Source organism: Hyperoodon ampullatus, assembly GCF_949752795.1.
Source record: "Hyperoodon ampullatus genome assembly, chromosome: 15".
In the NCBI taxonomy this organism is placed as follows: domain Eukaryota; kingdom Metazoa; phylum Chordata; class Mammalia; order Artiodactyla; family Ziphiidae; genus Hyperoodon; species Hyperoodon ampullatus.
This window is the reverse complement of record NC_136928.1, coordinates 69,566,814-69,594,337: the sequence shown is the minus strand read 5'-3', so window position 1 is coordinate 69,594,337 and position 27,524 is coordinate 69,566,814. Positions and strand designations below refer to the sequence as shown.

At 49.9% G+C, this 27,524-nt stretch overlaps 1 protein-coding gene across 2 annotated transcripts in view; it reads right to left on the bottom strand.

The window, feature by feature from the left end:
- The window catches only part of ADCY3 (adenylate cyclase 3), a gene marked incomplete at its 5' end in the record, with an annotated part of 90,713 nt that overhangs the window by 47,229 nt on the left and 15,960 nt on the right, over window positions 1-27,524 (bottom strand). For both annotated transcript variants that reach the window (XM_079721136.1, XM_079721137.1), the window contains one exon: window positions 2,033-2,182. In XM_079721136.1, coding sequence (XP_079577262.1) covers window positions 2,033-2,182 — 150 coding nt within the window. The remainder of the gene's footprint in view (window positions 1-2,032; window positions 2,183-27,524) is intronic.

Here is a 27,524-nt window from a genome sequence, read left to right as displayed (position 1 = left end):
ATGCTTTTCTCACTCTCAAAGCAACTGACACAGATTCTCCCATGTTACCGCCAAATTTATTATCATCTACTATTTACATATAGGGAAACTGAGGCCCAAAGAGGGGAAAGAACTAGCCCAAGGTCACATTCAGGCTAGAGTCCACTTGATGGACATTTACAGCCACCTGCTGTGGCCCAGCAAGGCCTGGGGATGAGGTCTGTGCCCCTCCTCCCCCTGCACCTCCCTTCTGCCTCCCTGGACCCCTTACTCCTGGGCTAGCGTCTGAGCAGGTAATGCATAGGAGCAGCAGCATGGCCTGGGCAGGCTGCCAGTGCCCCCTGGCCGCTCCATGGTGTCCAGGAGGCCCGGAGCACACAGGGGTGGTTCTCTCAGCCAGACCCCAGGCTCCCCGCACTGATCCTGCCCAAAGGGGCATTAGAAAGTGGGCCTTGTGGCCTACGTACCTCAGCCTGACCATCACTGTTTCCAGCTTTACTGGTTACAAAGCACTTCTGTGTTTCCCATCTGACCCTCAGCAAGATGAGTATCAACATCTCTACTTTGGAGTATCAATACCCCCACTTTGCAGATGAGGGAAGTGAGGCTCTATGGGGTGGATAACTTGTCTAAATCATCCACCCAGAGACTAACAGATCCAGGGTGAGACTCAGGGCCTTCCTCACCACACCAGGAGGCCCCCACCAAGCACTACTGAATGTAATTGAAGATGTCCTGGATTATACATTATGAGACAGACAAGATGAACACAGATGGGTATGCTGAAAACTGCACAAACTATATAAAAAAGAACTCCCCAGTCTAGCTCAGTGGTGACACATCATTTTTTTTTAATGTAGAGAACCCAGAGGGCTGCCTCCACATTATGAGAGATCAAATGCAAACAAGAACCAAGACAGTATAAAAAGCAGAAATTAAAGAATGCCTTTAAAGGAACTCAATAAAGCCAGTAAAGCTTTACTGAGGATTCTTTAAATATGTTCAAGCCACAGCAGCTCCTCGGTAACCACAGGATACAGGGCCAAGGAGAAGGGGACGAACATGACGGGCCCTTTGTCACAACGGAGGTAGGAAGGTTCCCCTTCTAAAGCCTGTCTTCTGAAAGAGATGAGTCCGAGGCCCAGCTCAGGAGCTTCTAGATCTCATTGGTAAACAGAGAGAGAAAGAACCTCCCAGGACAGACAAAGCTAGGACACATCAGCTAAATGACTCAGTGTGTGCCTTCAAATAGCACTGTCTACAGAACATGAGGCCCACCAGTGGGGCCCCCCGAAACTAAGGCCCCACCCACCTGGGTGGCAGGGTCTATGAAAACAGCAATTTCAGTGAACCCACTGGAGGAAACAGCACCACCTGAACACAAAATGACATGGTTCCCAGAGCAGAGAAATCATATGTTTTCAACCTATTGAGTTTGTTTGTTCAGGGCAAGTCAACCTATGGATAACAGGAAACTGGTGGATGTAATTTCTGAAATCCTTCAAAAAGCATGTGAGATGAACCCAGACCAAAAACTATTTAAAAGACTGAGTCACACGAGAGCGGGGAGTCTCTGCAGTGGATCAGGCTGGAGTAAAGCCAGTAAACAGAGAGGGGACAGCAGGCAGGCACTTCTCTTGATGGAAAAATGTAAACCGTGGGCTCCCCAGGGGTTGGGCTCAGTTTTAGGTCTTCACAAATGACTTAGCAGGAGAAGGCAGTGGGGAGACTGCCCTGAGCCTGTGGGAGGAGGGGTGAGGGGCTGACAGACTTCACACACAAGGGCCCCCGAGGCCAGGGGATGGGTCTCCCACGCCCACCCCACCCCACCGCAGGGAGAGGAGCCCTGAGAACAAAGTAGGTGAGCAATCTGCCCAGGGGTGTGTGGCAGAGGGAGCGGGGAGAGGAATAACACAGAGTGATGCCTCCAGAGAAAAAGAATTCACATGGCGCCCTGGGGTACCCACAGCAACTGGGTTCACGTCCTTCCGACAGGCCCCAAACCCAGGCTCCAGGCCGGCACTGCCCCAAGGCCGCCCCCAAAGAGCCTCACCTGCTGCTGGCTCTGCTCCTCCAGGTTCATCTTCACCTCCAGCGACTGGCGGGCCTCCAGGAAGGCCTTGCGGTGCTTGCGGTCCGCCATGTAGTAGGACATGATGCCCACAACGATGGCGCACAGGTAGAGGAAGACATTGGCCAGAATCTGTATCCAGAGGAGGAAGAGAGGAAAGGACAATGGTCAAGGCATGTCTTCAGAAGGATGGAGGAGGTGGGCGGGTGGTGACCAAAATCCAACTGCAAGTTGCCCACTGTCCAGGGAGGTCCCCAGCCAAGCTTCTGACCTCGAGGGGGTATTCAGATCCCTGAAGTAGACCCTGCCCCATCACCATGGATGAGTGAGGGGCCTGCGGTTCTCCCTTCCACCTTTTCATGGTAGGGAAGCTGGCCAATCCTGCCTACCTGTGAAGCCTGAGCAGTCCTTCTGCTACTCATCTATTCACTCACTCACTTGTTCAACCACCACTTACTGCACCCGTACTTCGTAGGCGCATTCAGGTACTGTGCTGATTAACTGGGGAGGAAAGTGAACCAAGCCCAGATCTACTGGCCAGGGGTGTATAATCCTAACAGCTGCAGATCATATGGAATGTCACAGGAGACCAGAAGAGGTCCTGGGCTGATTTAGTTGTCACGATGCCACCTAACACGTGTGCCGCAGGCTACAGGCTTCTGGGATTCACATGCATCCTCTGAGCCAACTGCACCTGCCAGCAGGTGAGAGGGTGGCCAGTACCAACATCCAGGTCTCATGAAGAACTGAAGCTACAGGAAGGGGATGAGGCAGGTGGGATCTGACGTCTGTCCGGTGAACTCAGTGCATTGGCACCAAGGGCTTCTTTGGGCATCAAGAACCTGCTCCTCCACCCCTGGCACCCTGCAGGCTGGCCTAGGTGTCCTTGGTCCCCAGCCCGCTCCCACAGGCCACCAGAGGTAACCTTGGCTATGGACCTGACATTCAAACCACGCCTGATTCCCTGGCGCTGTCTGCTGCCGGCTCCGATCCTTGACCTGACTGGGCCCCATCTGGGGCTGGACCAGGTTCTAATTCCTCCCACTTCTCCAAGACTACTGGCCATGAAGCTTCTCCAACAAGGCCTGTTTCCAGGTCTGGTGCCTCCCACTCCCCTGAGGCTGCCCCACGCTCCCTGCCTTGATTCCCTGAGGTCCTGCCAGAGGTGGACAGACCCCTCCTCCCAAGGGTGTGGTTTCTGGAGCAGAAGTTGGAAGTTGAGAGGCAGGAAGGGAGACAGAAGTTCTTAGTTTCTGACCCTAGGGGAAGAAAAGATTGGCCCAGCGGAACATAATAAATTCTGGGGTAGGTGAAAAATGCAGGGAAGTCAATTTTAGATGTTGAAACAAGATAGTTTAATAGACAATAAGGCAAGTTAATTCTAACATTAATTTCCTGGGTACTCTTGGTTATGCTGTATCCCTCTGACTGTTTTTATGTTTCATCGGGGCTGCCGGTCAAAACTAACCAGGAGGACCTACCACCCCCCGCAGAAGCTTCCTGAAGAGTCTGTACTTGAGCACCAGTCTAAGCCCAGGGGGCACTCAACAAAGGCCCGCTGAGCAATGAATTGATTAGTAGGTGAGGTGTGTCTTGGTGCTGGTCATGAAATCACTGGGTGAACATTTCACGAGCTTCTTAGATGGCTGGTTCTAGCAACTAACAACCAGCTGTGTTCTTGGGCCTGGGCAGCCTGATTGCCTACACCGCCTGCGGGGCAAGCAGGGCATTTCAAAGTCCTGTAGGACGGCTCCTACACCTTCTCCTGGACCATGACAACCCATTCCCATCGGAGTGGTATGAGTATGCTCTCAGGCCACTTACTATACATCTGATGATCGGAAAAGCTGCCAATTAATCATTTATGTTCAGTGAGTCGAAGCAAATCACACAGATCATTGGGTCTCAAAGCCAGTCTAGCCTGAGGTCTAGAAACCTCCACCTCCTGTGGGGTCCGTGTGGCCTTAGAAACCTGCCCAACTCCAAGTTCATGGTGCAGGAAGCTGGTCAAGGTCAGGCTGCACCCCGTGCATCCTCACCAAGCAGTGGCACTCCACCGAAGCCCATGCGGGGTCCAGATACAGCAGCCACCAGGCCAAGGGTCTCCGGGCTGACAGGGCTTGGGGTCCTGGAGAGCGAGGGAGGAGCCACACGTCTGGACCCCACACCCGCCAGTGTCAGCAACTGAACCAGGGGCTCCAGACAAGGCAGGCTGACCTGGAGCCACAGGCCTGTCTCTGCCCTGGCCACAACCAGCCTGGGCTGTCACACGGCTGGGGACAGAGCTCCTCACTCAGGGGTCTTCCTGACCACCTCACGAGGATGCACGAGGCAGGCTCTGTATAATGTACAGTGCTCAGCCTGTACAGTGCTGAGCTGCTGTCGTTACCTACAGGGCATCCACCTAAGAAAACCAAACCTGCAGACAGGCTGTCAGAGAGCAACTCTAGTGGAAAAGTTTCAAACCAAAGATTATAATACAAAAAATAAGAGGATTCAGGGACTCCTCTGGTGGCACAGTGGTTAAGAATCCACCTGCCAATGCAGGGGACACAGGTTTGAGCCCTGGTCTGGGAAGATCCCACATGCCATGGAGCAAATAAGCCCGTGCGCCACAACTACTGAGCCCGCGAGCCACAACTACTGAGCCCACGCACCTAGAGCCCGTGCTCCACAAGAGAAGCCACCGCAATGAGAAGCCTGCACACCGCAATGAAGAGTAGCCCCCGCTTGCTGCAACTAGAGAAAGCCCCCACGCAGCAACGAAGACCCAATGCAGACAAAAATAAATAAATAAAAATAAATTCATTAATTTAAAAAGAAAAAAAAAGAGGATTCAGGTTGGGTTCATGCCTGGGGAATGTCTAGGCAGGACAGCATTCCTTTCATTGAAGTGCACATTTAAAAATAAAATGTACTTTTGCACTCACTTGTAGGTACAGATGATCTAGAAAGTAAATTTAAGAGGAGCACTGGACTCCGGTACTGCCCCTCGCTAGCCGGGTGGGTGCCAGGTCGAATAACCTCCCTGAGCTCACTTCATCATCTATGAGCGAGGGAGGGACTGACTCATCTGGAAGACCCCTCGGTCCTGACACTGGTCCTCATCAGACCTCACTTCTGAGGGCAAAGGTTGGGATTGGAGATGACCTGGCCCCGAGAGGCCAGGGCAAGGAGAGCAGGTCAGTTCCAAGTTGGCCAGAGTGCCACGCTGCCTCCCGGGCCCTGGGCATCCCTGGACCCAGAGGCCTCATCCCCTTCCTGACCTGCACTCTCGGCTGCAGGGATGCGGAGGGAAACGGCCACATCTGGACCATGAGCTGCAGAGTCAGGTGGGTCCTGCAGGTGCCGTCCATGACAGGGAACTCCCTCCCGTCTTCCAGTGAGCACAGCTGTTTCCAGACAATTCTCCCGACAGTCCCAGGCCTTGGGTCTCCTGGAGCTCCCCCAATTCTCTAAATTTGCCTCAGCTGAAGAAAGGGTCCTCAGGGCACTGCTGCTCTGGTCCACCCGACCTCTCTCTCCAGTGCTACGAGGCCCGGAAGGAGTGCGGCAACCCCCTGGTGCCGGGCAGGGAGGGGGACAAGAGGCTCAGCCTCCAAGTCCAGGGCACAAATCCACTCAGGCAAGGAGACCTCCAGCCGAGGAAGCAGCGGTTCGCTCTGGGGAGGAGGGTTGGGGACGGAGCAGGAGCTGCACTGCAACACGGTCCCCTGGGGTGGTGGGGGCCCAGAGGTGCACAGGTGACCGGCGGGGCGGGGGAGGGTGTGGACAGCAGTCCCCACGTGCAGCCGGGGCCGGGGGCCCCTGATCCCGGTGACCCTGATGTGCAGCCGGGGCCGGGGGCCCCTGACCCCGGTGACCCTGCTGTGCAGCCAGGGCCGGGGGCCCCTGACCCCGGTGACCCTGCTGTGCAGCCAGGGCCGGGGGCCCCTGACCCCGGTGACCCTGCTGTGCAGCCAGGGCCGGGGGCCCCTGACCCCGGTGACCCTGCTGTGCAGCCAGGGCCGGGGGCCCCTGACCCCGGTGACCCTGCTGTGCAGCCAGGGCCGGGGGCCCCTGACCCCGGTGACCCTGCTGTGCAGCCAGGGCCGGGGGCCCCTGACCCCGGTGACCCTGATGTGCAGCCAGGGCCGGGGGCCCCTGACCCCGGTGACCCTGCTGTGCAGCCAGGGCCGGGGGCCCCTGACCCCGGTGACCCTGCTGTGCAGCCAGGGCCGGGGGCCCCTGACCCCGGTGACCCTGCTGTGCAGCCAGGGCCGGGGGCCCCTGACCCCGGTGACCCTGCTGTGCAGCCAGGGCCGGGGGCCCCTGACCCCGGTGACCCTGCTGTGCAGCCAGGGCCGGGGGCCCCTGACCCCGGTGACCCTGCTGTGCAGCCAGGGCCGGGGGCCCCTGACCCCGGTGACCCTGCTGTGCAGCCAGGGCCGGGGGCCCCTGACCCCGGTGACCCTGCTGTGCAGCCAGGGCCGGGGGCCCCTGACCCCGGTGACCCTGCTGTGCAGCCAGGGCCGGGGGCCCCTGACCCCGGTGACCCTGCTGTGCAGCCAGGGCCGGGGGCCCCTGACCCCGGTGACCCTGCTGTGCAGCCAGGGCCGGGGGCCCCTGACCCCGGTGACCCTGCTGTGCAGCCAGGGCCGGGGGCCCCTGACCCCGGTGACCCTGATGTGCAGCCAGGGCCGGGGGCCCCTGACCCCGGTGACCCTGATGTGCAGCCAGGGCCGGGGGCCCCTGACCCCGGTGACCCTGATGTGCAGCCAGGGCCGGGGGCCCCTGACCCCGGTGACACTGATGTGCAGCCAGGGCCGGGAGCCCCTGACCCCGGTGACACTGATGTGCAGCCAGGGCCGGGAGCCCCTGATCCCGGTGACCCTGATGTGCAGCCAGGGCCGGGAGCCCCTGATCCCGGTGACCCTGATGTGCAGCCAGGGCCGGGAGCCCCTGATCCCGGTGACCCTGATGTGCAGCCAGGGCCGGGAGCCCCTGATCCCGGTGACCCTGATGTGCAGCCAGGGCCGGGAGCCCCTGATCCCGGTGACCCTGATGTGCAGCCAGGGCCGGGAGCCCCTGATCCCGGTGACACTGATGTGCAGCCAGGGCCGGGAGCCCCTGATCCCGGTGACACTGATGTGCAGCCAGGGCCGGGAGCCCCTGATCCCGGTGACCCTGATGTGCAGCCAGGGCCGGGAGCCCCTGATCCCGGTGACCCTGATGTGCAGCCAGGGCCGGGAGCCCCTGATCCCGGTGACCCTGATGTGCAGCCAGGGCCGGGAGCCCCTGATCCCGGTGACCCTGATGTGCAGCCAGGGCCGGGAGCCCCTGATCCCGGTGACCCTGATGTGCAGCCAGGGCGGGGAGCCCCTGATCCTGGCCTGTTTCCTCGTCCGTAACATCCTCTCACATCACAACCTTACGTTCTAGACATGGTCACACACTTCACCCACCTCATCTCGCTTAATCTTCACAAGGCAGGTGACATTATTCCAATTTTACAGGAGAAGGAATTGAGATTAAGCAAGGGCTCAAAACTAGAGGATAGGGCTTCCCTGGTGGCGCAGTGGTTGAGAGTCCGCCTGCCGATGCAGGGGACGTGGGTTCGTGCCCCGGTCTGGGAGGATCCCACGTGCCGCGGAGCGGCTGGGCCCGTGAGCCATGGCCACTGGGCCTGCGCGTCCGGAGCCTGTGCTCCGCAACGGGAGAGGCCACAACAGTGAGAGGCCCGCGGACCGCAAAAAAAAAAAAAAAAAAAAAAACTAGAGGATAAGGTTTCTTCCTGCACTCACCTCTTATTATTCTCTGATGCAAAACCCCATCCTACAAGCACCCCTCAGCTAACTTACATATTTATAACCCCACCTTTCCCCAGAAAGGCTATTAGATATTTTTTAAAACTAAATTAAAATTTCCACCAAAATACCAGCCCTAAAGCACTTGTTGTGAGCTGCTTGCATTTTTAATCTGAAACAAAGTAGTACATCTACAGATTTCCACAACGTCCATACACACGGGTGGTCATTAGCTCTAGGCTCAGGAATCCCTAAATTATGCCTGTAAGTGTGTCTCACTGAGCAAAAGGGATGTGCTCCTCCCAACACGCTTGGAAAAAATGAGTTGTGCTCCTTCAGCAGTGGGCCCCGAACAGCGCCAGCACCGAGGAATCGACGGTGACCAGGATGCCACCGCGGCGCCCAGGAGCCCAGCGCTGCCAGAGAAGGTCCAGGTCAGGCCACAAGGAGGGTAAGTGGGGCAGCTGTCACCTCTCTACCACATCCGTTAGTACGGCCTCTCGCTACAGTTTAAGAGCTGCAGACCCAGGAAAATCTTTGGCCACCAGGAAAGGCTGAACCCTAGAGAGAATCCGAAATGTGTCTCTCACGTGACTATGATGAATGGGCTCCTCCCAGCTGAGCCTTGACCTCTGCAGGCCTGGGATGAATTTTCTGGTGCTCCTACCCCGGTGAGGGGCGAAGGGCTCCCTTGTCAGAACTCGTCTCTTCTCCCTCCAGGACTGCCTTCCCAGCACCCACTGCTGCGCAAATACCCTGCAACCCTCAACGCTCCAGCCACAGCCGGCCCACCTGGCAGCCCCTCTTCCTGCTCAGCCTCCCATCTCCCTTCCTCCCTCTCCACCCCTTCCCCATCCTCCTCACACACGTCTGTCCCCTCTCTAACACACGGGGCACCTGTTAAGGCAGGCACTGCTGTCCTCCTCACCCCTGTGTCCCCAGAGCCCAGCCCAGGCCTCATCCAGCACCTGGTGCTCAGGAACCCAGAGCTGCTGGGCTGGACGGACCAGGTAACAGAACCACGTCACAGACTCACCCCTCACCTGACCCCTTCAGCCTCTGGCCAGTAGACGAGAAGCCAGCATAAAGCCCACCACTGGCCCCCACCACCTCCCCGGGACCCGCCTTCTAATTAATACCCCATCTGCTGCACCCCACCCTAAGAGCAGAGAGGAATGGGGCTTGGTCACTCCCCCAGGACGGAGCAGACCCCCAGGACAGCAGGCGGGGGACAGTCCAGGAAATATCCAGAGTATAAGGCAGAGCATACAAAGCGGTGAGAGAAGGGTGGGGATGGGTGGCGGGGTCTCATTCATTCAGGAAGAGGTTAGATGGCTTCACACATGCGCCAGAGAGAGATGGGGTCTTAGAAACATGACGACGGGGCTCTGATACCACAGCCAGTGAACAAGCGTGGCCTGAAGGCTTCTGCCCTCTCTGGTCATCCAAACGACGTATTTGGAGAGTTCCAGCTCCACTTTCCAGGTCTGAAGTGAGCAGGAGCCCCGATGCACAGACCCTCACTCCTGGCTCTTCCCAGTGGTCCGGGGCCAGCGACAGCCGTCCACACTAGACGGGCGATGCCCGCCGCATCTCTAAGGCTGAGAAGCCCTGCTCTGGGGTGCCGTCGAGGTTACCTCTTCGTGTCCCAGTGGCCTCCTTTATTTCAAACAAATTGTTCTTTTTTTCTTTTAAACACAAGGTTTTAAAAATAATGAATAAAATGAATGCATCTCCCAAGTGGGTAAACATTCAGCCTAAAGCTTCATCTAACCCATGGCAGCTGGATAGTGTGTTTATAATACACCCCAGCTCAGAAATGCAACCGTGAGAAAATTCCTTTACAAGATCCTTCTTCTTGGAATCTGATGAGTCACAATGTCCCACACATTTTCTAACAGCCCACAGGGACAGGGACTGCTCTTAGTGGGGCTTTAAAATGGAAGTCACCCCATCAGAGGCAGGTTCGTGGCTCAAATGCCTAGGCTGACCTCTCCCTATAAACTCATTCCGGCCTGCAGATTCCAGAACATTCCCGAACAGGGAAGAAGAGACCGAGGGAGAGACAGCAGCTCTGGGGTGTCAGTGTCCATGTCAGCTGCCCTCGGAGATCTTGTGATGCTCTGCTGCTCGGGGGAGGCCCCTGTTCATTATAGCTAACTTAGATGTTTTCGGAAAAAAACTCTCCAAGGAGCTGCAGGGCAGGAAGGAACAGGGAGAAGGCACCTCTGAAGGCAACCAGCCTCCCCAACCGAAGGAAGACTGGCCAGAACCTGCGGTGGCAGCCACAAAGTGCCCGTGGGGTCCCCACCTGTGGAGCCATGCTCCCTGCAGATACTTGGAGGGGCCAGTAGTGGGTGAACGCATGGCAAAGAGGTTGGGCCACGCCATCACAGAGACCTCCCACACCACCAGCAGGCTGTGTGACCTGGAGCAAGTCACTTAACCTCTCTGAGACTTGGCTTCCTCATCCTCACGGTAACCCTGAAGGCTGTTCCACTAAGATTAAAAGAGAGATTCTAGGCAACACCACCTAACAGAGGGCTTGGAGTAAAATGTATTCTAAATGACTTTCTTTTCCTTTTCTTCCAGAAAGGAGAAAGAAAATTGGGACCTAATGATAATACTTTAATGAAGTTTTACAAGAGACTTCACATTGATTATCTTATTTGTTTGTCACAACAGCCAAGTTTTCTTATTCTCATTTTGTAGAAGAGACTTGAAGCCCAGAGAAATTAGGTTATGAGCCCACAGTCTCCCAGCAATGCTGAAACTGGAACCCAGATCTCCTTCCTCTTTTTCTCCCCCTACATACACAGAATTTAAATTTCAAGACATGAAAAAAGCTCTGTCCCAGCTCAGAGGACTGAATATCAGAAGCCAGCCTGACCAGGCACATGTGGCCTGGGGGCAGATCCACCACTGCTTTCTTGGCCAGCAAGCACACCACCCAAACATGAGTCCAGGGCCCCCTTCCCTATGTTACTGTCTCTGTAGCTGAGTTGTGATGAGGGTCGGCAGAGGCTGGGCGAAGTCCTAGGTGCTAGAGGTCCCCAAGGAGCACAGAACCCAGTAAGGACCTGGAGCATCTCTGTGGGTTGGGAGGTCCGTAGACAGTGGGGTGACGCTCCCGTGCTGCCCCAGAGCAAACACCGGCGTCTCTCTGCCAAGAGGTGACTGGGGTCTCCAGTAAATACAACCCTGCTTGACACAATGCAAGGTTCAAGCCTTGGGGCACTGTGACATGCCCTTCCAAGACAGACATTTGTCAAGTTTCCACCACGTGCCTCAAAAGGACGTCCAGAAGCTTCCTACTTGTTTAATAGCTGGGACAAGCCTCTGCTAAAAGATATGCAATGTTCACCCTCTTCCAAAACAAAGATGACTTCCAGATAGGCATCCACCCATCTCGACATGTGACACAAGGTCCCTCATGACCTGCTGGGTGGCCAGAACAGCTTCCCAGGTTGTGTACTGCACACCCCTAGGGGCACCACTCCAGACTCAGACACGATGGCTCCCCCGAGAGACGCAGAACAGGGAAGCCCTGACCATTGGGCTCCAGTGTCACTCTTATGTCTTATATCTGCCTGCTGCCCACCAGGCTCCCCTCACTCCAGCCACACTGGGCACCTCTCCAATCCTGTAACAAGATGTGCTATTTCAGGGCTCTACAGCTCTAACCAGAACATCCTGCCCCTGCTGCCCACACGGCCCCGCCCCGGCCAATGGAAGGCTACACATTGTAATGATGCCTTGATTTCACCAGGTCGAGAACGAGCACGCAGCACACACCTGGCCCTTAGTCATCCCTCAGGAACTGTCAGTTGTGGTTACTATTTCAAGATTATCTCCAACACCCCTCCCTGATTCCCCAAACGGAACCATCCAACCAACCATCCGTCCATACATCTATTCATTCACAGATTTACTGAATGCCCACCTTGTGCCAGGTTGGTACTTGGTATTTAGCAGTGAATGAGGCAGAAAAAGGTCCCTGCTATCATGGAGCTGATGATCTGGTAACAACAGACAAATAAGAAATAAGTAATTCGGGCTTCCCTGGTGGCGCAGTGGTTGAGAGTCCGCCTGCCGATGCAGGGGACACGGGTTCGTGCCCCGGTCTGGGAAGATCCCACATGCCGTGGAGCGGCTGGGCCCGTGAGCCATGGTTGCTGAGCCTGCGCGTCCGGAGCCTGTGCTCCGCAACAGGAGAGGCCACAGCAGTGAGAGGCCCGCGTACCGCAAAAAAAAAAAAAAAAAAAAAAAAAAAGAAATAAGTAATTCAACAAGCAGAGTACCAAAATCCAGCAGACAATAAAAATGAAAAAGTGACTGGGTGGCTGCTTTAGACTGAGTGAGGGAGACTGCTGGCCCCATTTCTTCACCCCCCTGTAAAGTACTGTTCAGCCACGGCTTTGCCATAGCCTCAGGGAGAGGGATGTGTTCCTCCCTCCTGCTGACTCGGACTGTGTGATTTGCTTTGGCCAAATGGATGTCAGTGCATATGACATAAGCAGATTTTTGAAATACACTTGCTTTCCCCTTTGTGCTTTTGCTGTCACCATGAGAACAACATCCACCAAAAGTTCAAAGGTCCAGCAGAATGAGAGGCTCATGGAGCAGAACTAAACTCAAGCTGCAGCTTGGAGCCAAACCCAGCTGAGCCCAGCCTAGATCAGCCACACCCCAGCCAACCCAGACACGTGTGAGCGAGAAATATGTGGTTGTGAGCCACTGAGTTCTGAGCTGTTTGTTACAAAGCCTTAGGTGAAAACAGCTGACTATGGTTAGGTGGTTAGGACTGGTCTCCCTGGAGCAGTGTCACTTAAACTAGAATATGAATAACAAAAAAGTCCCAGTCACAGGAAAAATCTGGAGAAAGAGCCTTCTGGATGGAGAATATACTGGTGCAAAGGCCCTCTTTCCCATGAGACACTCACCCACGTCCTGATGCATCTGCATGTATCGCCCCGACAAGGAGGCAAGGAGCACTTGAGGTCAGGGTGTGTCTTTTACATTTGCAGCCGCAGGGCCTGGCACAGCTACTGGCACAGAGCAAAAGTTAGCTGCACGAATGACTATAGTAGAAAGAAGCTGAAAGAACAGTCCATTCTCCACTGAGGTGTCCCCTTTAATAAGAGAGCCAAAATCCAGCTACAGAAAGGCTGAGCAGCAGTTCTTAACTGGGGTGGGGGGGTGATCTGGGCCCCCTGAGGAACATTTGGCAGTGTGTCTGGGGACATTTTTGATTGTCACGACTAAGGGGGCAGATGCTCCTGGCATCTACTGGGTGGAGGCCAGGGATGCTGCTGAACACCCTACAGTGCACAGGGCAGTCCCCAAAATGAGGAGCTGTCCGGCCCCAAATGTCAATAGATCTGAGGTCGAGAAACCCTGGCCCAGGCAATGCCGTCTTCCTTTTTGATTCCTGAGTCTTCCCTTGAAACTTTCTTAAGCTTTTGCGCTGAAGAACAAGGAACTCTGAGGACAAAGACAGCACAAGAAGGTTTATTTTTATATCAATCATAGACCTCGCGGGCTAAGAGGAAAACACTACTGATACTTGTTGAACATAAGGACACAGTAGCTCGATAAATGCACCCACGATGGAAGGCAGGCCCAAATCACAGGGGTAGAGACGACCGCCTGGTCTGTCTCCCTGGAGGGGCAGCTGCAGGAATGAACATCTCACAGTTGGCCTTTGATACTGACCAAGGAATTATTCGCTTGAAGTCTGTGGACCAGGTTAGGGGGAGTCAGTGAACCCCTAAAATTAAGAGCAAAGTGTTTCACCCTTTTCTGGGGAGCAAAGTCCATTGCTTTCACCAGATTTCTCCAAAAGGTCTGTTAGCCCAGATGATTAAGAACCACAAAACGAATCAGAAGCTCCCCATTTCCTCTTGTGGCTTCTTGGCAGAAACAGAAAACATCAGGTCACAGCCCTTTGTGTCTTTTCTTACACATGTGACCCCATTAGTCACCGTGGTCTTTTTCTGCAGGCCAAATACCTCCCCTTCTACTTCAAGGAATCTATTTTAAAATGTTTAATCATGTTTGGCTTCAGATTTTTTTTTTTAACTCCTGAGTTCTCGCTGAGTGGTGGACCCCATGTTGGGTCCTGGAAGGTAAAAAAAGAACCTCAAGAGCTCAAATCTACTAGGGGTAAAGAAGCTACAGGAGGGACTTCCCTGGTGGTCCAGCAGTTAAGCCTCCATGCTCCCAATGAAGGGGGCCCAGGTTTGATCCCTGGTCAGGGAACTAGATCCTGCATGCTGCAACTAAGAACCCGCATGCCGCAACTAAAGATCCTGCACGCTGCAATGAAGATCCCACATGCGGCAGGCAGCTAAGACCCGGCCCAGCCAAATAAGCAATCAATCAACCAGTATAAAAAAAAGAAGCTACAGGAAAGGGAGGAAGCATAGATTGATCCTGAGGTAGAGGAGGACAGGTCGGCAAAGGTGTTATTTTCTACTGTACAGCAAAGTTATTCAGTTATACATATATATACTCTTTTTTATATTCTTTTCCATTATAGTTTATCATAGGATATTGAATATAGTTCCCTGTGCTATACAGTAGGCCCCACGAGGGAGTAAAACGGGCTGGACACACTCAATTGTGGGTTTTCACAAATGTTGACAACACGGAGCTTTTACATACATATTAATATATGGATGCTGGATGGTAAAAGCAATTTAAAGCAATTTCTCACTGAGGACCACTGTTAAATAAAGGAAAGGCAAGAAGTAATAAACTGTACGCTTATGTGAGTTACCAGAACAATGAAAGGGTTCCACGCTGCCTGCTCTGGTCTTCTCACCTCTAAGTAATCCTACTTGCATTTAGTGCAGAGATCCTGACTTTCTGGAATTGTCTTTGAGTGAACTTGAGAACAAATGTACCAGCCCAGAGGATCATATAATCTGGAGACAGAAGAATTCTAGAATCCCAGCAGTATGATCATCACACAAACTTAGCAAAATGAGAAAGGGATCCCCAATTCCGCAAGCACACTGAAGTCCCTGCATATACGGAACAGAGCAAACTCGGGATTCCGAGGACTTCGTACCTCTCAATTCAAGATGACATATCTTGAGAGTAAAACTTTTTGCAGACTCTCAGCTGCAGAAACCAGCGTCACAGCTTTCTCCTTGGGGATCCAATTGCCTCTCTTCTCTCCCTGAGTGCTTCTGAGGGATTACTCAGCATCCCTCATCCCTGCAGCCTCTCAGAGCCTGCCTGGAGACATCTGGGATGCGGTTTTTTAGTCACTGGTTCTGACTTGACCCTTCAGTGCTTATTCCTTAGTTGCTATTTCTCTAGTTTCTGATCCAGGTGTGTTGGCATCCAAAGGGTAAATGATTAAGACTCGGGAATCTAAATGTCTCACTCCCCCAGGTGATTCTCTTTTATTCATTGTTCTAGGTGGTGTAGTAAATAGCAAAACAAAGCCAAGATCCTCCAACCTTCCTGGTTCTTTAAACCAAACTATAAACATATGCGATCGCTTTCCGTTATCTCCCAACGCCTATTGCCTATTTTTCTTCCATCTGTTTTTTCTCTTTCCTTTTCTAACAATCTTCTGATCCCTGGTGCACCCTCACCCAGAGTTACTGCACTTCCTTACCGTCTTTCCCTATCTGACCAGCATCTCTTCCACGCGTTCAAAGCCACATCCACTGAGATGTTTTCCATCTGTTCACCCTGTTTCGTGTGTCCTACATTTAATTCAGTTCCCTGGTTCTCGATTCAGACCTTAAGTCAGTTTCCAAGTTTCCTTCTGACTGTCCCAACCCTGTCTCCCACTGCCCCCCATCCCCCTGCTCCTGGTAGAGCCAGTACACACTCCCACCAGAGACTCCACAGCCCGGTCCTCTCCATGCACCGTCTCGGTCACATGACAAACAAAAACGTTCCAGTTCCACAATCTGAGCCTAAAGCCCTGGCAAACGATCACCACTCCTAAATTTCTTCAGCCTCAAGTGTCTTGAATTAGCGCCACCTGAGTGTGCTCCCTCCCCCTCCCTCAGAGGCTCCCAACCCTGCAGCACCTGAGAATCACCTGGGGGCCATGCCCCGGCAGCATCCCAAAACAGTGAAACCTGAGGCCCAGACGTGGCACCGTTAAAAGCCTCCCAGGTGACTATGTATGTGTAGCCCATGGTCCATGGGAACACCCAAGTCTGTCACAGTCTCCCCAACCATCCCCGAGCTGAAGGTCCCATTTCTGCCAGCCAAGGGTTGGGACCAGAGCTCACCCGGGCATCTCAGATAATTAGCACCCAGGCCTGAGTGTGTCTGCAGTAACTCTTTGTGGACTGACTGTTCTCCCTGTCGCTGGTGCTCCTTTCTGCACCTCCGGCAGGCCATTCATTCCATCCGGTCTTTCTGGGTCTTCCTCATCGTCCTCCTCCTGCCATCACCTGGCCCAAACCCTCACCTCCCACGAGGCTGGGCAAAGACTCATCTCCCTGGCCCCTCTCTGGTCCTGCTAACCCACCCCCTGGTATCAGGTTAATCTTCCAAACTTACCTTTTTGCAAGTTCCACCGCCTGCTCAAAACACCTCAAGAGCTGACAATTTTCCGAAAGGTAAAGTTCAAAATCCTCATTCTGGCACTCAAGGTCCTACATACTCTGGCCCCTGTGACCTTTTCTAAATATCGCCCACAGTCCCCTAATGTAAACCATCTGCTTTAGCCAAGGTGATGTCCCCAGCGTTGTCACCCAGCAGGCACTCCTGACCTCAGCACATGTTGCAGCCCACACTCCGACGGCCCTCAAACTTTTCCACTGAAGTACGTGGAGAGGAAGCTTCACCTCTTCCCTTGCTGGGGCACGTGGCTTTTGCATTCTATTCCATAAAAATCCATGCTTGTAATTACTTTTTTTTTTTTTTTTTTTGGTCGCGCCGTGTGGCATGTGGGATCTCAGTTCCCCGACCAGGGATTGAACCCACACACCCGGCAGTGGAAGCTCAGAGTCCTAACCACTGGACTGCCAAGGAAGTCCCTGTATTACTTTTTTTTTTTTTTTCCGGTACGCAGGCCTCTCACTGCTGTGGCCTCTCCCGTTGCGGAGCACAGGCTCCGGACGCTCAAGCTCAGCGGCCATGGCTCACGGGCCCAGCCGCTCCGCGGCATGTGGGATCCTCCCAGACCGGGGCACGAACCTGCGTCCCCTGCACTGGCAGGCGGACTCCCAACCACTGCGCCACCAGGGAAGCCCCCTGTATTACTATTTTGAAACGTCTTAAAATGTTTGCCTTTGAGTAAAACACATGTGTCTGTCTGTTATATTACACGCTCCGCCAGGGTGGGGACAAGATCTGTTCCAATCACCACTGTGTAGCCAGCACTGGACAAACACCTGGCACACAGGAGGTGCCCAGTGACTACTGGGGGAAGGAATGAATAGTGGGGGAAGGAGGGAGAGGATGAAGGAAGAGGGAGAAAAGGAAAAAGGTGAGGAGAGGAGGGCAGAGCGAAGGCAGATGTTAACACGATGCCATAGTTATCCTGAGGCCTCAAGTACACCGTAGGCAAGCACACCCCTGCATCCTCCAACGTGAGAAGCACCCCGCCTGCACTGGCCCCCGGACTGTATCCCCCCATTACCTTCAGCCCTTCCCTCAAGATCTAGCTAAACCCTGCCTGCTCCGCAAAGCCTTCCCGGATGGCCCCGCCCCTGAGCTATCACACACTCCTCGTGTTTCTCCTCTAGTTTCTTAACGAGGATATAAGTGCAAGATAAGTCATTAAGAGAAAAAAAAAAGTTTAAATACATAGCCACACTCTGCTCTCATTTTCAGAGTAGAAATGAAACAGGGCAGGAGCAGAAACACCAAAACATCAACAGTGGTTATCGTGTACGGGAGGGAGATTTAGAACAATTTCTGTTTTCTTCTTTTTGCCTCATCATCTTTCTGCAGCTAATCTCTCTGTAGAGACAAAGAAGACAAGGGGCACCATCTGAAGTTTCTACTGTTCCTTCCACTCGCTTGGAACACCCTGACGGCCAGCAGACCTGGGGACCCTTAACATCTTTTTTTTTTGGCTGCGTTGGGTCTTCGTTGCTGCCCGCAGGCTTTCTCTAGTTGCAGCGAGCGGGGGCTACTCTTCGTTGTGGTGCGTGGGCTTCTCATTGCGGTGGCTTCTCTTGTTGCGGACCATGGGCTCTAGGCGGGCGGGCTTCAATAGCTGTCGCTCGCGGGCTCTAGAGCGCAGGCTCAGTAGTTGTGGCGCAGGGGCTTAGTTACTCCGCGGCACGTGGGATCTTCCCAGACCAGGACTCGAACCCATGTCCCCTGCGTTGGCAGGCGGATTCTTAACCACTGCGCCACCAGGGAAGCCCCCGGGGACCCTTAGAAACAGAGACTCTTCTTCACGGAAACTCCCTCCTTGCACTCAGAAGCCCTCAGTAAACACCCCGTGGTGGGGAGCCCCACCCCAGAGCCGCTGAGAACCTCCCCTGGTCACCTGTTTCTACGGGACACACCTCGCCTTCTGCCAGACTTCTCAAAGGGCCAGCTGGGAAGATAAACCTTCCGACAGCCTTCAAACAAGATCCGGGCGCAGCACCCGAGGGCCTCGCCCCCTGCCCTCCCCGCTCTGCTCGGTGAAGGGCGGGAATTCGGAACCACAGGCTCACAGCCACCAGGAGTGAAGGGAGACGCCCCGCCCCGAGCTGCCCAGCCAATCGCCCGTCACTCATCTTTCAGTGCCAGCACGTGCAAAGGAGGCACCCTCTCATAAACTGGAGCTGGTTCGGGTTATCCCCACAGAATCACCATCTCCTCTCGCTAATGAGCCTTCCCTGGGGAAAGGCAGGGGCAAGGTGGCTGCAGTCAGTCGCCATGGTTCCACACAGAGTATCGGCTGCTGGCACAGAGGACCTCTCGCCATAGCCCTCGAGGTCCCGTACAAACAATGCACACGGCTCACTTGGTCTAAGTTCTCCTTTGGACCTGGTTTTCTTCCTCTTCCCTCAAATGCTTTGTCCACCCGTGAGTGCCACCCCCCGTCCTTTCCCTCAGAGACCGGCCACCCAGCTGGCAGGGATTTTTTCACCCTGGGAACACACATAACCCAGGTTTCCAAAAGAGCTCTAAAACCATCCCCTGGCTTCCGGAGAAGTTCCCGACTTTAAAAATATTTCCCTTTGGTTTTTGCCTAATTTTCCCACTTATCAGCCTTACACTTTTGACACATAAGAGACCAGATCTTCTCCCCCGAGTGGAGGACTGAGGCCCATCAGCAGCATCGCCAGTGGTCTGCCCACAAGGGCATCTGAGTCTCTCCCAGCTCATGGCCGGCACACTTCCTGTGGCATCTTCCTCTATGGGCCCCTGAGGACCATCTGTCCCTACCCTTCCCAAATACATTCACACACACACACACACACACACACACACACACACACACACACACAGACACACACGCCATCTCTCAGTAAGGTAAACACTCGGGGACAGTAAAACACAGCAGTTAGAAACTGGGCTTGAATTCCAACTCTACCACCACTGGCTGTGGCCTTGGAAGATGTAACCACTGCTCTAAGCTTGCTCCCTCCTCTATGAAATGAGAAGAACATGATTCCTACCTCAGGGTGGGTTTGAGAATTTGTGAAGACGATGCATGTAACGCACCTGGCACAGTACTGTGCTAGGCACACAGCAAGTCTTAATAAGTGTTAGCTATTATGATTAGGTGTATTATAAATTCCCAGTATCCCTACAAAACTTTGTTCCCAATTCTCCAGCTTTCTTCATCTCCTTTAACACGTCTTCTCAACACCTGGGAAGGCGGTAAGTACCAGTGGCTCCCAAACCTGTTCTAAGGTTCCACCCTCAGACATTCTGCTTCAGTATATTTGGAGGAGGGCCAGGAATCTGCATTCTGAAAAGCGCTCCTCCCCCACCCAGGAGATTCCAGTGCCACCAGTCCTGTAACCTGATTGCTGCATTGTACTATTTAAATACGATTCTGTGTCCCTTGGCATTGTCCTACAAAGTTCATCCTGATGTGAGCTCACGTTGTCCCCCCATGTGGCTCTCATTGTTTTCCTGCTGCCACGGCCCTCCCCCATTGCCCGTGAGCTCTCCCCGAGTCCGCTGTGTGCCGGCTGGGCTGCAAGGCTGGTGATGCAGCTCCATCCCAGGACCCTGCTCCCAGCTGAAGGGCTCAGTCCCTCTCCTGTCCCTCTGCCCAAACCCTCTGGGAAGCCCCTTGTGGCAATGCCAGCAGCTGCCAGAGCCAACTGCCCAGACCATACTTAGCAAGTACTTTCCTAGCCCACAGTGCTGCCTGCTGTCTGGGGACACCAGTAAACCTCGAGCCATTCGTCAACAAGTCCTCCTCCAGCCCCTACCCGGGAGGCAGAGTGACACCATGCAATGAACAACAGCTTTGGAGCCAGACAAGTTCCTAATTTATCATTCCTTAGCAAGTCCCCTAAAACTTCCCTCTTCGATCTCCACACATGGAAAAGAAGGCTAACAGCTTCAAGTTACTTCCATTTAAGAAATCTTTGCCCATCCCAAGAAAATCACAATGATTTTCTCCTATGCTTTTTTCTAGTTTTATAGTTTAAATCTTACTATGATCTATTTCAAGTTAATTTTTATATGGGGGGTACGGTATGGATTACGTTTTTTCCCCCATATGGATACCTGATTATTCCAGCATCATTTGTTGACAACTTACCCTTTTTCCACTGAATTACCTTGACACTTTTGTTGAACATTACTTGATCACAGATGTCTGTGTTAATTTCTAGACTTTATTCAGATTCATTGATCTAAGTGTCTACCCTTACGCTGATACTACACTGTCTTGATTACTATAAATTTATATCTCATAATCAGGTGGTGCAAATCCTCTAATCAAAAAAACATTTTTCTAGTTTATATATCCTAATAAATTTTATAATCATATTTTTAACTTCTAAAACAAGACTGATGGGGGTTTTGGTTTTTTAATAATTAAATTTAATTAATTTAATTTTTTTTTTGGCTGCATTGGGTCTTTGTTGCCGCACGCAGGCTTTTCTCTCTAGTTGCAGCAAGTGGGGGCTACTCTTCATTGCGGTGCATGGGCTTCTCGTTGCGGTAGCTTCTCTTGTTGCAGAGCACGGGCTCTAGGTGCGCGGGCTTCAGTAGTTGTGGCACATGGGCTTAGTTTCTCCGCAGCATGTGGGATCTTCCCAGACCAGGGATCGAACCTGTGTCCCCTGCATTGGCAGGAGGATTCTTAACCACTGTACCACGAGGTAAGTCCTGGGGTTTTGATTTTGATTGAATTGAATCTATAACAATTTAGGGAGGATTGACATCTTAACAATATTAATTGTTATCTGTGATCTCTCCACTAATTTAGGTCTTCTTTTACTTCTTTCAGCAATGTGTTATAGTTTTTACATCTTGCATATATTTTATTAAATTTAGCTTTAAGTATTTCATGGTTTTGCATGGTACTTAAAAGGGATTTTTTTGTCAATTTCCAATTGTTTGTCACTAGTATATAAGAATACAATAGGTCTTTTAACATTAATCATGTAACTTTCAAACTTGTTAAACTCACTTCTAGCAGCTTTTTGTGGATTCTTCAGGATTTTTTTTACATAGATGATCATATCATCTGAGAATAAAGAGTTTCATTTCTTTCTTTCCTATTTGTATGACCTTTTTTTCTTGCTTTATTGCACTGGCTACGACCTCTAGTAAAAAACGGTGAAAGAAGTAGTAAGAATGAAATTTGTTTCTTGCCTTGTTCCTGATTTTAGGGACAGGGCCAGCTACATAATGTAGAGGCCTACTGCAAAGTGAAAATGAAGGTCCCCTTATTCAAAAAGAAAAAAAAAAGAGCCAAAAAATATACTAAAATATAAAGCTTTATCCTTTAAGGTCTTTCTTTCAACCTATGGTAATTTTTATCTGCTATTTGATGTTGTTCTAAGAAAAGTTAAATTTTAAAATTATTAGCATGAATTTTACCATCAATCTATATTGTACAATGCCAGTTTTAAATGCAAATGTAAGCCCATTTAACTCATATGAAGAATCACTGCAATGAAACAATTAGTATATTGTGGCTTATATGTACATATGTGTATGTACAGTCGAAACTGCAGAAAACTAGCTCAACTGTTTTTATTCACTTCTTGATATGCACACATTCTACTGACACTGTCTACATTCAGCTTACTAATGAAGAAGGACTAAAAAGAAAAAGAACTATGGCTTCTCTCATATTTTCCTTTCTTTCTGCATTAAGTGGGTAGCTAATACAGGCAAGCAATACATGTAAGAAAGCAGTGATGGAGTTCCTCGGACAGTCACGTTCCTTAAAGTGCCACTACTTTCTTTCTGCATTAGAAGCAAGATCTAGTCTGAACAAAAGTATGTCCTCTCACAGTCTTCAGGACCTCCACTGAGTCATAGATACAATATGGTACTTTGTATTTGCTTTGCATCTTGCTGAACTCCCAGACATTGTGAGTTCACCAGAATTCCAAGCTGTTAGGGCACTGCAAACTCTATATGAAAATGAGACAGCAAGGAGGAACGGAAGACACACACATTGTGCATATTTCCTCTGCACACCTGCATGTTCCATTATCCCAGTAGACTCTAATTACAAAACACAAGGTCAAAGATAACATTAAGAATTTCAAAACTGCACAAGTAACACTCCTATAAAGCTAACCCTGCTTAAGAGGACAGCATTCAGATTTTCACTATTAAATACAATGTAGGTTTTTCACAGATGGTTTTCTCAGGTTGAAGACATCTTCTTCTATTCCTAGTTTGCTAAGAGTTTTTATCATGAATAGGTGTTGAATTTTGTCAAGTGCTTTTTTCCATATTTACTGAGATGATCATATGGGTTTTCCTTTTAGTCTGCTAATATGTGGAATTATACCGATTGATTTTAACATGGCATTCCTTTGAAAATCCCCACCTGGTCATTATGTGTTATTATTTTTTATATATTGCTGGGGTTTGTTTGCTAATGTTCTATTAAAGACTTTTTTGGTGTACACAACAGGGTTATTCATCTGTAGTTTGGGTTTTTTTCTTATAATGTCTTTTTCTGCTTTTGATATCAGGGCAATGCTGACCTCATAAAATGAGCTGGGGAATGTTCCCTCCTCTTCTATTTTCTGGCAGTTTGTATAGAATTGGTATCTTTTCACCCTTAAATATTTGGTGGAATTCAGCACTGAAGCCAACAGGGGCTGGAGTTTCTTTGGGGAAGGTTTTTAACTGCAAACTCAGTTTCTTTAATGTAGATAGGGCTATTCAACTTTGGTAGTTTATGTCTCTCAAGTAATTTGTCTAATTTATCTAAATTGTCCAATTCATTGGCATATAGTAGTTTATAACATTACTTTATTGTTCTCTTAATGTTTACAGGATCTGTAATAATGTTCCCATTTCCCTTCCTGGTATTGGTAATTTGTATCCTCTCTCATTTCTCTGATCATCTAACCAGAGGTTTATTAATTTTATTGCCTTTTTCAAAGAATCAAGCTTTGGATTCACTGATTTTTCTTTATTGTTTGCCCACTATTTTCTGTGCTTTTTTTTTTTTTACTTTCTACTTCTTACTCTGGATTTACTTTTTCTACTTCACTTGAAGTGGAAGCATAGATCATTTATTTTAGACCTTTCTTTATTAACACAAGCATTTAATGCTATACATTTCCCTCTTGGTACTGCTTTGCCTGCATTCCACAAAATTGGTATGTTGTGTTTTCACATTAATTCAACACATTTTCTAATGTCACTTGTGATTTGTCTTTATCCATGGGTTATTCATGCACATGTTGTTTAATTTTCCAAATATATTCTGGAATTTTAAAGATATATTTCTGTTATTTCTACTTTAATCCATCATTTTTGTCAGAGAACGTTATACTTTGTATGATTTTAATCATTTTTTAATGTACTGAATCTTGTGTTGCAGCCCAGCAGATTGGGTGTCTTCATGAACATTTCAGTGCATTTGAAGAGTACATGTATTCTGTAGTTGTTGAGTAGAGGGTTCTATAAATATCACTTTGGTCCAGCTCGTTGTTACAATCTATATCCTTCTAATTTGTCAAGTACTCTATATACTTCTAATTTGTCTACTTACTTTACCAATAACTGAGAGAGGTGTGTTGCAATCTTCAAATATAAATATGGATTTGCCTATTCCTCCTTTTAGTTCTATCATTTTTTGTTTTGTGTAGTTTAAAGCTTTGTTATTAGGTACATACATATTTAGGATCATAATGTCTTTTTGATGAATTGACTCCTTTACCATTATGAAGGAGTGGATACCTCTTTATCCCTGGTAATATTCCTTATTCCAAAGTCTACATTGCCTGTTACTAACATAGCCATACACTCCAGCTTTCTTTTGATTAGTGTATACATGGGATATCTTTTTCCATCCTTTTAATCTGTGTCTTTATGTTAAAAATGGGTTTCTTTATGATAGCTTATAGTTGATTCTTGCTTTATTATTCATCTGATATCTGCCTATTAAATAGTCATTACACCACATACATTTAATATTATTATCAATATGGTTGAATCTAAAACTATTTTCGTCTTCTATTGGTCTCATTTGTTCTTTGTTACTTTTCCTGCCATCTTTTGATTTTATCATTCCACTTTATCTCCATTATAGGCTATGTGCCATGCTTCTTTGTTATGCTTTTTTAATGGTTGCTTTGAGATTTACAATACAGGCATACCTCAGACATGTTACAGGTTTGGTTCCAGACCGCCACAATAAAAGAGAATATTGAAATAAAGCAAGTCACACAATTTTTTTGTTTCCAAGCGCACATAAAATTATGGTTACACTATACTGTAGTCTATTAAGTGTGCAATAGTACGTCTAAAAAAACAGCATACATACCTTAATTAAAAAATACTTTAGGGCTTCCCTGGTGGCACAGTGGTTGAGAGTCCGCCTGCCGATGCAGGGGACACAGGTTTGTGCCCTGGTCTGGGAAGCCACATGCCGCGGAGCAGCTAGGCCCGTGAGCCATGGCCGCTGGGCCTGCGCATCCGGAGCCTGTGCTCTGCAACGGGAGAGGCCACAACAGTGAGAGGCCTGTGTACCGCAAAAAAAAAAAAAAACTTTATTGCTAAAAAATGCTAACAATCATCTGAGCCTTCAGAAAATCATAATCTTTTTGCTGGTGCTTTGATATATTGCAAAAGTTACCAAAATGTGACACAGAGACATAAAGTGAGCAAATGCTGTCAGGAAAATGGTGCCAATAGACTTGCTTAATGTAGGGTTGCCACAAACCTTCAATCTGTAAAAAACACAATGTCTGAGAAGTGCAATAAAGCAAAGTACAATAAAATGAGGTATGCCTATATGCATCTTCAACTTAATATAGTCTACTTCAAATATTATTACTTTACATATAGTATAACAGTGTATTTTCATTTCTTGCCTCCTGTCTTTTGTTCTATTGTTGTCATACATTATTCTTCTATGTTATAAACTCCACAGTACATCGTTTATATTTTTGCTTTAGACAGTCTTTTAAAAAGAGATTAAAAATGAGAAAAAATAACTTTCACTTTTCCACAGATTTACTATTTAGAGGCCTCTTCATTCTTTTGTGCAGTCTAAATTTCTATTTAGTATCATTTTTCGTCTGCTTGGAAAACTTTCATTAATACTTTTTGTGGTGCAGGTCAGCTGGTGATGAAGTCTCTCAACTTCAATTTGTCTACAAAAAAGGCTTCACTTCACTTTCATTTTTTGAAGGACATTTTATTGGGTATAGAATTATAGATTGACCTATTTTTCAGTTCTATTGTCTTCTGCCCTGAATAATTTCTGGCTAGACATCTACAATCATCCTTATCTCTGTTCCTCTATGTAATGTGTCTTTTTTTTTCTTCCTTTCTGGTTGTTTTTATGAGTTTCTCCTTAACTACTAGTATTAAGCAACTTGATTATGATGTGCCTTGGTATGATTCTCTTTATTTTTACTCTTTATATTTCTTTGAGTTATTTTGAGCTTCTTGAACTGTGGATTTATAGTTTTCATCAAATTTGGAAATGTTTTCACTATTAGAAAAATGCTTTTTCTGTCTTCTCTCTGTTCTTCTTCTGAGACTCTGCTGCTCGCACTGCCTACAGACTGTAGTCAAAGCAATCTCAAATAGCTTTCTAGGTCATCCATTTGAGATCCCAAACTGCCTTCCAGCCTTCTCTTTTACTCTCTCATACATCCAATTCTGCAGTCAAAAGTTGTGTGTGTGTGTGTGTGTGTGCGTGTGCGTGTGTGTGTGTGCATCCCCACACCACTGCCCACCAGCAACTGTCTCTGCCCCTTACCAATCCAGGGCTCAAAATCTAATTTCCCCTTCATGGCACACCTCGGTACTGCCTCCTCCGTGAGAAGTTTCCCAACCAAGACAGAATGATGCCTTTTCTCTGTACTCTCACAGGTCTTGTCTGTCATAGTGGCTCCTTGAGAGCTTGCAGACATCCTGTCAAGTCATTTTGGGATGAGTCCCACCCTCAGACCCGAAAGAAAGAAAGCTATTGGACCCTGTGATGGGAGTAAGAGCGATGTTATGTCAAAATGCGCCTATGTGAGACTTTCCAGAGGAAGTTGAACACACAGTATTTTAGGAAAGAGTGAGTCAGGCAGCATCTCTCCTTTTTCCAAGGGAAAAATGAGACACACAGCAGATTAAGTCAATTATACTGAGCCAGAGGAAATATCCTCCAAGGATCTTCACTCTCAGACCAGTCTCCCAATGTAGCCTCTCAAGAGTTGGAAAAAAAACCATTCCAGCTTCTGACTTCCTTCTTATAAAACCAGGGGAGCAGGAGCAGGCAATCATGGTCCAGGAGGCTACTCAGCTCTTGGATCCAGGTCTCCGGGGAGAGAACCCTGGCCTGGTAAGGTGTGGGAGGCCCCAAGAAAGCAAACAGAATCCCCACAGTTAGAAGACCAAAAGCAAAATGGACCATGCAACCAAGAGCAGCTCACCAGCAGAAGACATGAAGCCTGAGGCCATCCCAGTTTTACACTGGGAAGTCTTTCGATGGCCCAGAACTCCACACCATCCCTTCAGACACGCCCACACCAGGTGACCTGCGCTCCTCCCAGCTCCACCTCTTGATCTCCTCATTCTCCCCACACAGCCACATGCCCAACAGCCTCCCACCTGAACAAACTCCTCCTACCACCCCAACGGCCCCTCCCTCACTCCTTTCACTCCATTACCCCAATGTGACCTGCCTGCCATGCCCACTTACCCCTCCCAGCCACCCCCCTCTGAAGCTCCCATCTCCACCTAAGTTCCCAAAGCAGAGCCACTCTGGCTGCTCAGGAACAGACTCTCCATCTCCTTCCTGTTCCTGTCACGGGTCCCTGCTCCACCACACGGTGGGGCACAGTGGAGCACAGAGTTCCCTCTCTGAGGGGTCAGAAGAGTACTGGCCTAGGGGCCAGGAGACCGAGGCTACAGACAGAGGCACTGAGCCTGTCTCTCTGTGGGGCCTCAGGCAAGTCACTTCCCCTCTGGGCCTCAGCATCCCCTCTGGAAACGCTCAGTAATATCTCCGAGGCCACCCCTCCTGGCATAAGCAGTATGAGCAGCAGGGGCAGCAAGCAGCAGCAACAAGATCCTCTTAGGTGCAAACCCCA